This window comes from Prionailurus viverrinus, chromosome A3 (assembly GCF_022837055.1).
Source record: "Prionailurus viverrinus isolate Anna chromosome A3, UM_Priviv_1.0, whole genome shotgun sequence".
Lineage (NCBI taxonomy): Eukaryota > Metazoa > Chordata > Mammalia > Carnivora > Felidae > Prionailurus > Prionailurus viverrinus.
Window position 1 is genome coordinate 2,109,093 of NC_062563.1, and position 12,892 is coordinate 2,121,984.

At 53.6% G+C, this 12,892-nt stretch overlaps 1 protein-coding gene across 1 annotated transcript in view; it reads right to left on the reverse strand.

The window, feature by feature from the left end:
- Window positions 1-12,892, reverse strand: part of CDH4 (cadherin 4) — a 537,076-nt gene that overhangs the window by 122,333 nt on the left and 401,851 nt on the right. Inside the window, exon 6 of the mRNA XM_047852619.1 lies at window positions 9,601-9,774. Within this exon, the coding sequence (XP_047708575.1) occupies window positions 9,601-9,774 (174 nt within the window). The remainder of the gene's footprint in view (window positions 1-9,600; window positions 9,775-12,892) is intronic.

Sequence of the window (12,892 nt, forward strand, 5' to 3'; positions counted from 1 at the left end):
CAGCCAGAGGGGACAGGGGAGTTTCCCTGGTAACAACTAAATTGTCCTGGAGGTAAGTGAGAACAGGAACAGTGAGCCAGACCTGCCAGCCAGGTGGGATGCAGCCCTCACCTGCCCAGCCACCTCCTCCCACCGTTGCTGGACGCTGCTCCTTGAGTTCCAGAATATTCTGAGCCCTGATCGGCCCGACCTCCTCTTTGGCCTCCACAGTGAGGCCCAACGGAACTCCCAGCTCGCGCCCACACTTGCAGATGATGTCTGGTCTGCAGACTCGAGCCCGGTGGCCATGGCAAAAGTCCTACTCGGCGGGAGCCCCGCTGTGACTCTCCGTTTGTGGCAGGTGCTCAGAGCGCCTGCCCCAAACACCCACCCGCACAAGGCGCTACAGCAATTCAATGACTAAATCAAATCTCTGAATATTAAATTAATGATGGAAATCTAAAATATTAATATATTCTAATTAAATATTCTCCAATAAATTATCGGAGCGTTTGCAGTGATTTGATTCTACTCCCGTTTCTTCAAGATCTTTCAGCTGCATAAATATAGCCATTAAAGCAATTCAAGAAAGGGAACGTTTTCTGCTCCGGCGAGGGAACGGTAGACACAAAGGATCTGCACGGTTCTCTCGCGCGATTGATTAAATCACAGAACCCAAGGCCGCCGAGTCGGTGAACGGCTGCTTTCTTCACGTCCCTCGGGCTTTAGCAAGGACAGTGTGAATTCCCTTCAGGTCTCCACACGATGTGTAATTACAGGGAGGCTGGACGGCTGCTGCGGAAGGGTCTTGAGTGGTGTGTTTGTGTTGGAACCCGGGCTGGGCGGGGGGCAGGGCCTGAGCCCCCCCACGGGGGGGCTGGGAAAGCGGCAGTTCCCAACGGGACTCACGGCGGGAGGAGTCACAGAGTTTCCAGGAGAACGTCACTCCAGGTCATTAAGAACTCCCCTGGAGTCACGTCTTTAGTCAACGGCTCCTTCCGTTCCGGTGACAAAGCCGTGGATGCCACCTTCTCTTTAGCTCTTATGAATTATAAACCCCACAATACAGCCCCACACCTTTGCCTTAAACAGTCAGCTGTCTTTTCAGTAAAATATTATCCCCCAAGTGTATCTTTTCCTGTTCTCCCCATCCCTTCCTGCAGATCTAAAAAATTTCCAGCCTTGTCCTTTCTTTTCAGCCTGAAGAACATTCTTTACCACTTCTTGTGGGTCTGCTGGTAATGAATTCCCTCAGTTTGCTTATCAGAAATGTCTTCATTCCACCTTTAATTTAATTTTATTTTTTTTCAACGTTTATTTATTATTTTTGGGACAGAGAGAGACAGAGCATGAACGGGGGAGGGGCAGAGAGAGAGGGAGACACAGAATCGGAAACAGGCTCCAGGCTCTGAGCCATCAGCCCAGAGCCCGACGCAGGGCTCGAACTCCTGGACCGCGAGATCGTGACCTGGCTGAAGTCGGACGCTTAACCAACTGCGCCACCCAGGCGCCCCTCCACCTTTAATTTTAAAGGACATTTTTTTTTTCTGGATACAGAATTCTTGGTTGATAGTTTTCTTCATTCAGCAACTTGAAAATGGCCTTCCATTGCCCAGTGGCCTCCGAAAGAGAAGCCAACCTTCGCTGCCCCTGCCCTCTGACAGACTGTGTCTCTTCCTCTGCTTTCAAGATTTCTCTCGAGTTTTTGCATTTCATCAGTTTGACTAATGATCAAGATTGGGCTTTCTCTGTATTTATCCTACTTGTGGTTCAATAGATTTCTTGGCTCTCTGTAAGTTTGCTTCTCTTATCCAGCTGAAATTTTGTGTTTCTACCATTCTTCAGATTGGGTGATTTCTACTGATCTATCTTTAATTATTTAAAATGTTTTATTTATTTTTGAGAAAGAGAGAGACTGCGAGTGGGGGAGGGACATAGTGAGACAGGGACAGAGGATCTGAAGCGGGCTCCACGTGGTGACAGCAGAAGACCACATGTGGGCCTTAAACTCACAAACTGCGAGATCACGACCTGAGCCAAAGTTGGACGCTCAACCGACTGAGCCACCCAAGACCCCCTGGTCTATCTTTAAATGTAGTGACCCTTCTGCCACCTACAATCCACTTGGAAGCCCATCCAGCAAGTTTTTATTAGAGATATTGTACTTTTCAGCTTCACCACTTCGATTTGGTTCTGTTTTCAGTTTTCATTTTTTCTGCTATGGTTCCACATGTATTCATTCGTTCTGACTGTGTTTTCCCTTGAGTCCTTGAACGTATCTGTACAAGATATTTCAAAAGTCTTGTTGGTAATTTTAACATAGTAATCCCAGAGTTAGATTCTGTGGGCAGTTTTTCCCTCTTAATTATGGGTTACATTTTTTCTTCTTTCTCTCTTTTCTGTCTATTTTCCGGGGATATGTCTAGTAATTTTTGATTGCGTCTTGGTCATTGTCGATGATACATTGTACAGACTGGTTCTGTTACCTTTCTCTGAAGGGTGTTCATTTCTGTTAAGGCAGGGAGTTAACTCTGCTGGACCTAAATCTAAATCTGTTTCCCTTGCAGGAGACAGCAGTTGAAACTTCTGCTCAGTTCTTTCGATCTTCTTGTTGTTGTTTTTTGCTGGGTTCTTTGGAGTCTCCCTCCCACACGCACAGCTCCCTGGCTAGGCAGAAGTTATAAGCAGATGTGAGAGTCTCCATCTGTGGCTGCACGTCTTACAGGATTGGTCCCCTCACATTCCGCTGCTTTGTCAGTTCTAAACCCCATCTTCCGACCCCTCTGACCAGCGAGGTTGGTTTTCTGTGTGACAGCTAGCTGCCTGTTGATGGCAGGATGAGAGGTGATCTCAGAGGGAAAGTCACATAAACAAGATCTCGCCCAGTGCTGTTTCCTCCTTTCAGTTCCTGTCGGCTACTGACCACTGTCCAGCAACTTCAAATAGTTGCAGACTTTTTTTTTGCCGAGTTTATAATTGTTATTTCAGAAGTGTTAGTCTGACATACGCTACTTTACCATCACCAGAAGCGGAACTTCCAAAGTAATTACTTTCAAGGATTGTATATGAAACCTCACAATCTTCAAAATGATCATGAAAGGCTAACCAGTAGAGATGGGCACAATAGCTGTGTCATTCACTCATTTGATAAGTCCTTAATGACACCTACTTTGTCCCCAAGGTTGTGCTGGACAGGCGGACTGTCCCTCAAGGACCTTTATGTCTAGTGGGAAAGACAGATCAATACTCATGACAAAACAGTGTCAAAAACTCTGCCACAGTGGCAGGCAATGGGGCTGCCATGCCCCCTGTGGGAGGGCCTGTGCCGGTCCTGGGAAGCGGGGTATTCTCAGAGGAGGCAGGGAGGGGCCAGGCTGGGGAGCGTCAGGTGCAGTGAGAAAGCCCTCCAGGCTGAGGGAAGGGCTCGTACGCAGGAGTCCAGGTAACCAAGGGTGTGACCAATCTTCACGTAGCCCAGCGTGGCTGTAGTTGGGTGTTCCAAGGAGCGGAGTCAGACCATGAGGTCCTGTGAGACATGCTAAGGAGTGAGACCCTGTCTTGGAGACTGAGGGAACAGAAGAAGGGGGAAACACACACATGCCACGTTTTAAAGGGCCACCTGACTTTCGTGAGACGGTGAATAATGATCGCTTGGTCACTCACACATGAACGGATGCCTTCCAAGAGCCAGAAACTAGGTTCCTAGGCGAACGCGGTGATGACCACACCACAAGGTTACCCAGCGGACGTTTTGCAGGATAACATGGAGTCAGACTTCAGCTGGTCCCATCAAACGCATTCATGCATCTGATCAACATCTATGGAGGGTCTACCCTGGGTCGGATACGGGGTGACTCTCCGTGTCCCTGTCTCACACGTTCACAGTGCCGACCCCGGCCCAGGACACATCGCTCACGGAGCTCTGCAGAGACCCCACCCATCCGCATCCACACAGGTCGGCAAATGTTTGTGGTTGGATATGAAGCAACGTGGCACCTGTGCACAGAACAGGAGCCAAACTTATCCTGGAAAATGCGAACCGGTCCGGTCTTCTCAGCTCTCTTGGGCTGGTAGGTGGGACGCGGATTCTGGCAGTCCTTCTGAGCCCCCTGCAGCCGTGCTCTCGTGAGCTCCCTGCTCTAGAAACGGCCTCCCGCTCATCTCTCACCTTTGCCGCGTGGCTACCCTGTGTGCTAAGCGATTATGTGACGATCTCCTTTCCAGGCCTTGCTCCGAGGACAGGTTTGCACGAGCTGCTGTCTGTTAAAATACCGACTTCTGAAATTGAAGGACGCGTTTCCCGGTAGCACAGCCTTCTTCCTCATCATCTTGAGCGGGTTCCTACAGTTGCCCCGGACAACCTCTCAAGGTAACAAGTTCTGAATTTTTATTAGGCTTCTTAGAAGTCTGATTTTATCCTCATTCCGAATCTTGCCAGAAGTCAAACCTAACACACACGCTAGGAAAGCAAGTGGCTTTTCAGAACCCTCCACGAAGGTACACATGAAGGAATCCCAACCGCGGTAGCGAAGGGACCAAATTCTGAATGACGGGCAGCAGGCGGCCTGCCCGCAGGCCCTCGGAGCCGGAAAGCGCTCTAGTCCTCTCCCTCGGAATCTCCGGTGCCTGCACGGTGCTGGGCACCTCAGCTGGCCCCAAACCGTCCCTTCCAGAGCCGGGATTCAGGAGCAGGGAAAATCCCCTCCTGCCCCTTCCCAGAACACAGGGTCTCCGGCTTCCCAGGGGATCAGCCCGCCTGCGAGTGTCCCCCCCTCGGCTCTGAAGCAGGGACAGCCCGGAGCTTCCGAGTGCTGCCTCTGTGATGTGGCTGCTCTCCCCTCCCCACTTAAATTTAGACGGCGGCCTAATTCCGGTGGGCACGCCCGCAGGAGCGCTTCCATACCGTGCCGCAGACACTCCCCGCTCCTGGCGGCCCAGCCCGTCGTGGCCAGCCTTCCCTTTTCAGGGTTCTCCTCCACCCAAGTCGCTTATTCATTCTCCCTGCATCGCAGAACTAATGCTAGTCCTTCCAAGGAAAAAGCCTGTAATTAACAGAGGCTTTTGGGGAAGAACGTTCTGCCTGCTTCTCTCCTGCCCAGTTTTTCATTTAGCATATTTTATCAGAATGAAATGCCTTAATGAGCACACAACTGCAGCTGATCCCAGCTGAACCTCAAAGTGCTCCTCGCTTGGCTTCCCGGCCCCATCAAGCTGTATTCACGTTTGCTGGGACTCGGGCTTCTTTCTGGAGCAACTTCCCCCAAAACAGGGACAGGAAACTCATCAACGTCCTGCAGACAGAGACGGGGGCAGGAAGCCTCCCCAAACCCCTGCCTGGGCTAGGTAAGAGCTGAATGGGGGGAAGGGAGGGAGCGAGAGGAGGAGGGAGGCAGGAGGTGAGCACATGACAGTGTGGGTGTCATACGCGTGTGCTATCACGTGGGATGGCACGGGTGCACACGTGTGTGTGTGCTTCTGCCCCGAGTTCTGACATGATCACTGGGCGTGCACTTGGAAAAGACAAATCTCTTACAGAAACTGTAGGGAGATTCTGTTTTCCATCTGCTGAGGATGCATCTCCCCATAAGATCCCAGCTCGGCTTGGGATTCCGTTCCACGGAAAGTACTCCACCATCAGTCAAGAAACTCTGAAGGCCCACCAGGAGGGGCCGAGATCTCTGCCGGGACCCTGGTGTCCCGGCCTCCACGGTGTGTGAGCCGCTGGGCGCCCAGACAGCGCCCCCCACTGGGCTTTGCTTCCATCACTCATTCAATGAAGGTAAGGCCTGCTGTTTACAACACTAGAGGCGCGGGAGGCCTGTGCTCAGATGCGTAAGTAGCAATCATGAAGTCACGTGGTACTAAGTGCTGTGGAGAAAGCAAGGGGGGCCGTGGGGCGAAGACCAGGCTTGGAGGGTCAGGTCTGACCTCTCGTCAGGCCACCCCTCGTCCCGTCCCCCTGGCACAGGGGAGGCGTCACAGACGAAAGGACACACGTGCTCTCTCAGGGGAACTTTCCGGGGGGCAGAGACGCACATCCCCTTCCCTCCCTGCACAGCTGGCCCCCGTTTCTCCGTGGCCCTTGCGATAAGGCACGGCCACACACCTGGTTTCGGCCAGTGGACTTCAGGCAAAATCAGTGCATGCCACGGCCAGGCCTAGCCAGTCCTGCAGCCCTCATTCCAGGGCCGCGAGTGACCGTGGTACAGAGCCCCCCTCCCCCAAACCACCTTCACAGGAGCAGGAAACAACCCGTCTTGTGTTCAGTTCTAAAATTCCGGGAATGCCCTTGATAGCAGTCAGCTAACACTAACCCACACCCTATCCTTCAGCTCGTGGCCTGTTTTGGAGTGGCCGTGCCCAGCATGGAGGTGGCCCTCCCTATGGGGGCTGCTGGACACACCAGGGTGTCCGCGGAGCGGAGGACAAATTTGTTCAAAAGCACAGCCACGGGGCGGGCCAGGGGACAGCGAGGTTGAGCTGGTGCCACCGGTTCCCTGCTTTTCTCGGCGGACACCTGAGGCCACGTTCCCGTTTCCTTCCTCGAGGTCCAGGTTAGACGTGTCAGCGACAAGGGGGTCCTCGGGATGCTGCGGCCCCCATCAGAGCACACAGATGTCCTTGTGACCAACCCTCTCCCCCATCAATGCATCCACGGGCCGTGTGGGAGCCGAAGGCTCGGCCAGCGGGGGAGACTTGGCTATTCTTGCCTCCAGCTATGACTGACCGGCCCCTGAGACCACAGCGGGTCCCTCGGGTAGAAAGTACAGAAGTGTCTTCTTCTCCATCATCCAGGAGGGGACAGGCCCTGGGAGTCCTCGCGGGTCGGGGGATCTGCCTACGGTACCTTTCACAGCCTGTGTACGGATGGGCGCAGAGGAGGAAAGATTCGTGTGTCCCTACTAGGACCACTAACCTGAGAAACTCTGAAAGCCAGGACAGCAGAACATTCCAGAAGTGCCAGGATGCACGCACAACATCACGCGTGCACCTGCGGCGCGTGAGCAGACCAGAGCCCTCGGTACCCATCACAAGGTCGCGCACTCACTACAAGGTTCCCGCCAAGTGCCGGGGAGGTGGGCCAGGGTGCTTCCCAGATGCTGGGAGGTAAGCTGGATGTGCGCCTGTCAAACTGGGCTACATCTGGCCCAGCGCCTGTTTCTGTAAATAAGGTTTCATTGGAAGACAGACACGGGGATAGTTTACGCGTTGCCTACAGCAGCTTCGTACCGCAAAGAGTTGAGTATTTGAACCCGAACCTGGCTGGCTGCTTAAAACGGCCACTATCTGGCCTTTACAGAAAAAGTCTGGCGACCCCTGAGTCAGAGCAACTGCTTCCTACCAGCTGATCTTCGAGCAGTGCAAAGCACGAGGCCGTAAGTAAGACTGAACCACACAACGGCAAGCCGGCCCCCCTTCCACTTGGCTTTCCATCCTGATGACATTCGAGAGGAAGCTGCTGGTACTACGGCCTCTTTGGAAGGCTGATATTTGCTCTTCGCCTCCCTTAGACACAAGTCCCAGGCGGCCTTCAGGCTCTGAGGCTGACAATTACACAGCCAGCCACCGACAGCTGTGTTTTCTCTGCCTTCTGCGAGTCTCTCGGTCAGCCTTCCTCGCAGCCACCAATGCCAGCTTTCCAACTGTGACCGCAAATAAAGTCTCCTCTTAGCATAATTTACATTAAAAATGAATCCCTGACAAAAAAACACTAGGTGGGTGGATGACGAGTGCTAGTCAGACACGGGTCCGGAGGGCAGAGAGGGCGGAGAGGGCGCACGCACGTGGGGGCCACAGAGCTAAGTCATCAGCACCCTCATCCTGTCGGTGGCCGGGGGTTGGCAGACTGACCTTGAACACGGGATCCTGGGACTCCACCCCCAGATTGGGGTTCACGTCTTGAGTGTTTCGCTCAAGTCTGTGCCTGCAGCACAGGGACCTCCCAACACTCAGGACACTCAAGGGCAGGAGGGGCTCTGGAAAGCTCGAGCTCCCCGTCTCACAGGGGAGGGGGAACTGAGGTCAGAGGGTGGCTTCTCCCCACGAGTGGAAAGACTGTCCCGCGTCCCTCCTGCGCCCTCATGCGCCTGCAACACAGGCCACACTTCTGACCCCCGAGGGTGGGGGGCTCCCCCACCAAGCAATCCTGTGACACCGGCTGGGTGTCTGAAGTTTAACTGACACAGTTTATTCTGACTCGGGCTGCGAAAACAGCAGGTGTCCGTCCCACAGGGAGGGGCTCAGTCCCACATGGCGGCTCCCACCCAGAGGGCCTGCCACGACCCCCTCGTAGCCCAGAGCAAGTCTACTCGCTAGATTGTCATAACGAGTGTAAGTCAGGAACCCCCGATGGGTAAGATGCGGACATGCCAGGCTCCCTGCCCCTCCCCGGGCCGCCAACAGGAGGCTCTCCACACCTTGTCCCTCGGGGTTTTTATGGAAGCTGCATTACAGACTTGGTTGATTAAGTCACTGGCCACTAGCAACAGACTTGACCTCCAGCCCCTCCCCGTCCCAGGCGTTTGGGGGGCAGGGCTGAAAGTAAGGTCTCCCCTCTCGGAGTCGGTTCCCCTGGCAACCGGCAACCAGTCCCCAGTCCTTAGGGGACTCTCCAAAAGTCACCATTAACATGACAAAAGACAACTCCAGCGCTCTCAAGGGGCAGGAAATTCCGAGGGTTTTAGGGGCTTGGTGCTTGGGGATGAGCACAAGTGTCCTGTCTCAGGTCACCACCTCAGGTGCAGTGCCCGCCGGGCCGTGAGGTTCTGTGGCCAGGGCACCGAGGCCGTGGCGTGTGTGGAGGGGCATTGGCTGCCGGGGCCCGCTGCCTTGCTCTGCAACGTGTCTGCATTTGAAACACACAGCCCAGCTCCCTGCGTGGGTGCAGCGGAGACAGGACAGGCTCAGCAGCCCCCGGGAAGGAAGGCCACCCGTAGCAACACCCCGCCCAGTGGGGTGAGGCGCTCCCCAACGATGGGGCGCTAAACAGGATCCTCACCGTCTTTTTACCAAAGTATTGCCCGCAATGGGTTGCAATTTTCTCCAAAGGGAAGGAGGAAGTGCTAGTTGATGGCCTTGACTTTGAAACACAGATCTGTAGAACCACTTCTTCCCTTCTCCCAGGGAAAGCACCTTTGGGGAGGGGGCCGGGAGCTCGTGCACTGCAGGAGCCCTACCCCCCACTAGGGATGCAAAAGCCCCAAATTTGGGGTCACAGTCTCCGTCCCAAGTTCCGGAACTTTCCACCGCCACCGTCATCCCCAGCACAGACACGCCGTCTTTCCACCATCCAGCGTCTTAGTCGTAATTGGAAAAGAGTGTGAGCAAAGAAGGGTGTCAGAGGACAAAGGCCATGCCCAAGTCGCCACCCCGCCCCCTTCCATCAGCACAGGCGAGCCGACCCAAGTGCGGCCGGACCCCCCTTCCCTGGAGGACGAGGCTGCCCTTCTGATCTCTGTCTCGTGCCGTCTCATTACCATCTTGACCTTCTTGGACACCGAGTGCAGACCATCCCGTGCTCCCGCTCCAGGACAAGCCCGCCAGACTCACCTGCAAGATCCCGGAGGAGAGGACGCACTGAGCTAAGACCCTCCCCAGCCAGCAGGAGGGGTCTCCACTTACCCGCACCAGCTGCTGTGGGAAGGGCCCGCGGGAATTTTCCGGCACGTTGATGGGTGGGATGACCCAGTCTCGTTTCTGTCTCCTCAGCCCGTTGGCATTCTGGTGCTGGGGCCACGGCAACAGCGTGTCATTCGGAGGCTGAGAGGCGTCCAGACCTGCACTCGGCTTCCCTTTCTGCAGCATTAGTCGGAGGGGGGAGAGAAGAGGCAAAGAAGTCTGGTTAAGTTCTGCGCAGAGGAAAAGGCATCTGTTCAGAGAATCTGTTCTGTCCTAGATGAACACAGAGAGACTGGATGATGCTTGGGAAAGTGGCTAAGTGTTAGGGGGAAAAAAATCAAGCAACAGAAGAATGGGGAAAAAATCACAAGGGAAAACACAGTTTATTTATTTATTTTTATTTTTTTAACATTATTTAATGTGTATTCATTTTTGAGAGAGAGACAGAGTTGGACCAGGGAAAGGGCAGAGAGAGAGGGAGACCCAGAGTTGGAAGCAGGCTCCAGGCTCGGAGCTGTCAGCACAGAGCCCAGCACGGGGCTCCAATTCACAAACCGTGAGATCGTGACCTGAGTGAAATTGGACGCTTACCTGACTGAGCCACCCAGGCGTCCTGGAAGACACAGTTTAATTTAAAGTTCTTGTTTATGAAAACACACCCTAAACACAGTTGATAACCCCGGTAAACATGATTTACAACAAATCTGTCAAAGGATGGAGAGTCTCACTATATAAAGAGTTCCTACAAATCAATAAAAAATTTAAATCTTTTTGGTAACAGGAAAGGACATGAATAGAAAGTCATGGCAAAATAAAAAATCAGTAAGCTTATTAAAAATGTTCACATCTTCCGTTAATCAAATGAATGCAAACTGAAGTGACGTACTCTCTTCACCTATCAAACTGACAAGATTAAATGAATGGATCTTCAGTCCTGTGCACTGTGCCGTGTTAGTCGGCTCAAGCGGTGTTTGAGGGTGTTGGAGCCGGCGTTAGGCAGACCCGGTGTCTTGTGTCTATGTGCACCCTAAGGTCCACTGACTCTGGGCGAGTCGCTCTGTCCCTCCAAACTCCAGCTGCTTTTATAAAACGGGGCTGGCAATAACAACACTGATTTCAGAGGGTTGCTATGGCAACTAAAGCCATCAGAGTCCCTGCCTATGGGGCAGCCACTGGGACTGGATGGTGGCTGAGCCCTGACCGGATGCTGCTGGGGGCTAACCACAGCCTTCTGCTGCTTTGGGCCAGTCCATCAACAGCCTCAAAAATGCTCCTTGCTGTCAGCTGTACATCAATTAAAAAAAATTAGGAAAAAAACCCCCAGTAGCTCCACAGCTGGAGATCTGTCCCCAAAACACTACACGCAAACAAACATCTCCATATAAAACGTTCACTGCAGATGTTTTTGTAATAATATTATGGATATTATGTATACATCAAGTAATGAAAATAATCGGAAAAAAACCTCTGGAGATCTGATAGCCGCAAATAATAGGCAAAAACATTTTTTTAATGTGTATTTATTTTTGAGACAGAAAGAGAGAGACAGAGGCAGAGCGTGTGTGGGGTAGGGGCAGAGAGAGGGGGAGAGAGAATCCGAAGCAGGCTCCAGGCTCCGAGATGTGAGCACGGAGCCCGACGCGGGGCTCGAACCCACGCACCGTGAGATCATGACCTGAGCCGAAGTCGGATGCTTAACTGACTGAACCCCCCAGGCGCCCCTAGATTGTAGTCAAATGCAGAATGCTATGTTTGTATCTTGGGATATTACAGAGTCATTAAAAGCTACCCGTTGGAGATGGGGACATGACGAACGTCCATCAAATAGTGTACGTGGAGAATGGCAACAGAGTATACACAAGTCCCTATTTGTGTGTGTGTGTGTGTGTGTGTGTGTGTGTGTAAGGACACAGAAACGACTGGAAGGAAACATCAAAATGTAAACTTTCGTTTCCTCTGCTCTCCAGGGAGCTTTCCCCAAGTTTACTTTATTCCTTTTACCTTTCTATATTCCTGAATATTGCAACATGTATGACTTTCTATATTAAAAAGCTTCTATATTAATTTCTAAATTAAAGGAGCCACAGCAGAGCTTCACATACACACGCGGTGTCTGCGGACCCTCACGCGCGCGCCCGGCGTCTGTGCGGAGCTCCGAGTACGCACGGTGTCTCTGTGTGTGCCACCTCCTTGCTCCTTTTCCGGGTGCCCCGGCACTGTTTTCATGGCTGGTGCTCGTTTGACTGCTTTGGAGCCAGCTGCACACCACGGCTCGCAAGGCAAAGACAGACCTGGAATAGGACAGCCCACGGCACCTGGCCACGGTCCACCTGCCTCTAGCCACGGCGGGTCCCACCCTCTGCCAGCAAGATGGGCCTGGGTGGTCTGAGCACTGCCGTCTGTGGACCCAGGACCTTGCCCACTTTCTTTTTTTTGCAAAAGAACTGCTTAGAAATAAGTTAAGTACATGTGGACAAAACTGCCTACTTGATGAAAAGGTAAACTCTTCCCGAATCCATGGGCAATGCCACGTGGACAAGCCACAGGGGAAGGAGAGACCCCTCTGGGACGCCCCCCAGGCCCCAGCGGACTCCCGGCCCGAGCTCCTGCAGTCGAGCGTTTGAGGCAACTAAAACCACAAGTCTTTCGTCCACCACTCCCCACCTTCATCGGAGAGGGGCCACGCGAGGTGTGCACGTCCCCGGGGGCCTTGACTTCTGTTCACGTCAAACCAGTGGCTGCTGTGACTCATCTTCCGGCTCTCAGGATGACACAGCGATGGGGTCGCATCCTTACTTTCCTCCGTGAGCTTCACAGAGAACCACAGAACCGCTTTCAGAACGGTCCTGGCCACACACGGTCCCCTCACAGCCCGGGCACAGACAACTGCCTTCCCTGCCCACATGAGTAGCTGACGCCTTGTGGGCCGTGAGCGTCCCTCGCGGTCTCTGCCTGAACTCCCCTCGCCGACTCAGCAGGACGTGTCCTCAAGCCCACTTTCCTAGGGAGGCACAGAGGGGGCCTCAGAGAGGTCGAGTCACTTCAGAAGGTCACACAGCTCAGTGGGCAGGGACAGGATCTGAACCTGGGAGTCAGACCTCAAGACTGGAGCCCCTGGCTGAGTGCCACCCCTCACTCGTGGGTCTCGTTGCCTGGAAGTCACATCCCCTTTACCCGTCCTCAAGTCATGTGTGCGGAGGCGCAGCAGGAGTCAGCGTTCCCGGAGAACTGCCTGCAGTCTGTGTTAAGGAGCCCCCAGGTGACTGATGCGTTCCACAGCCCAGTCTGGGGGCTT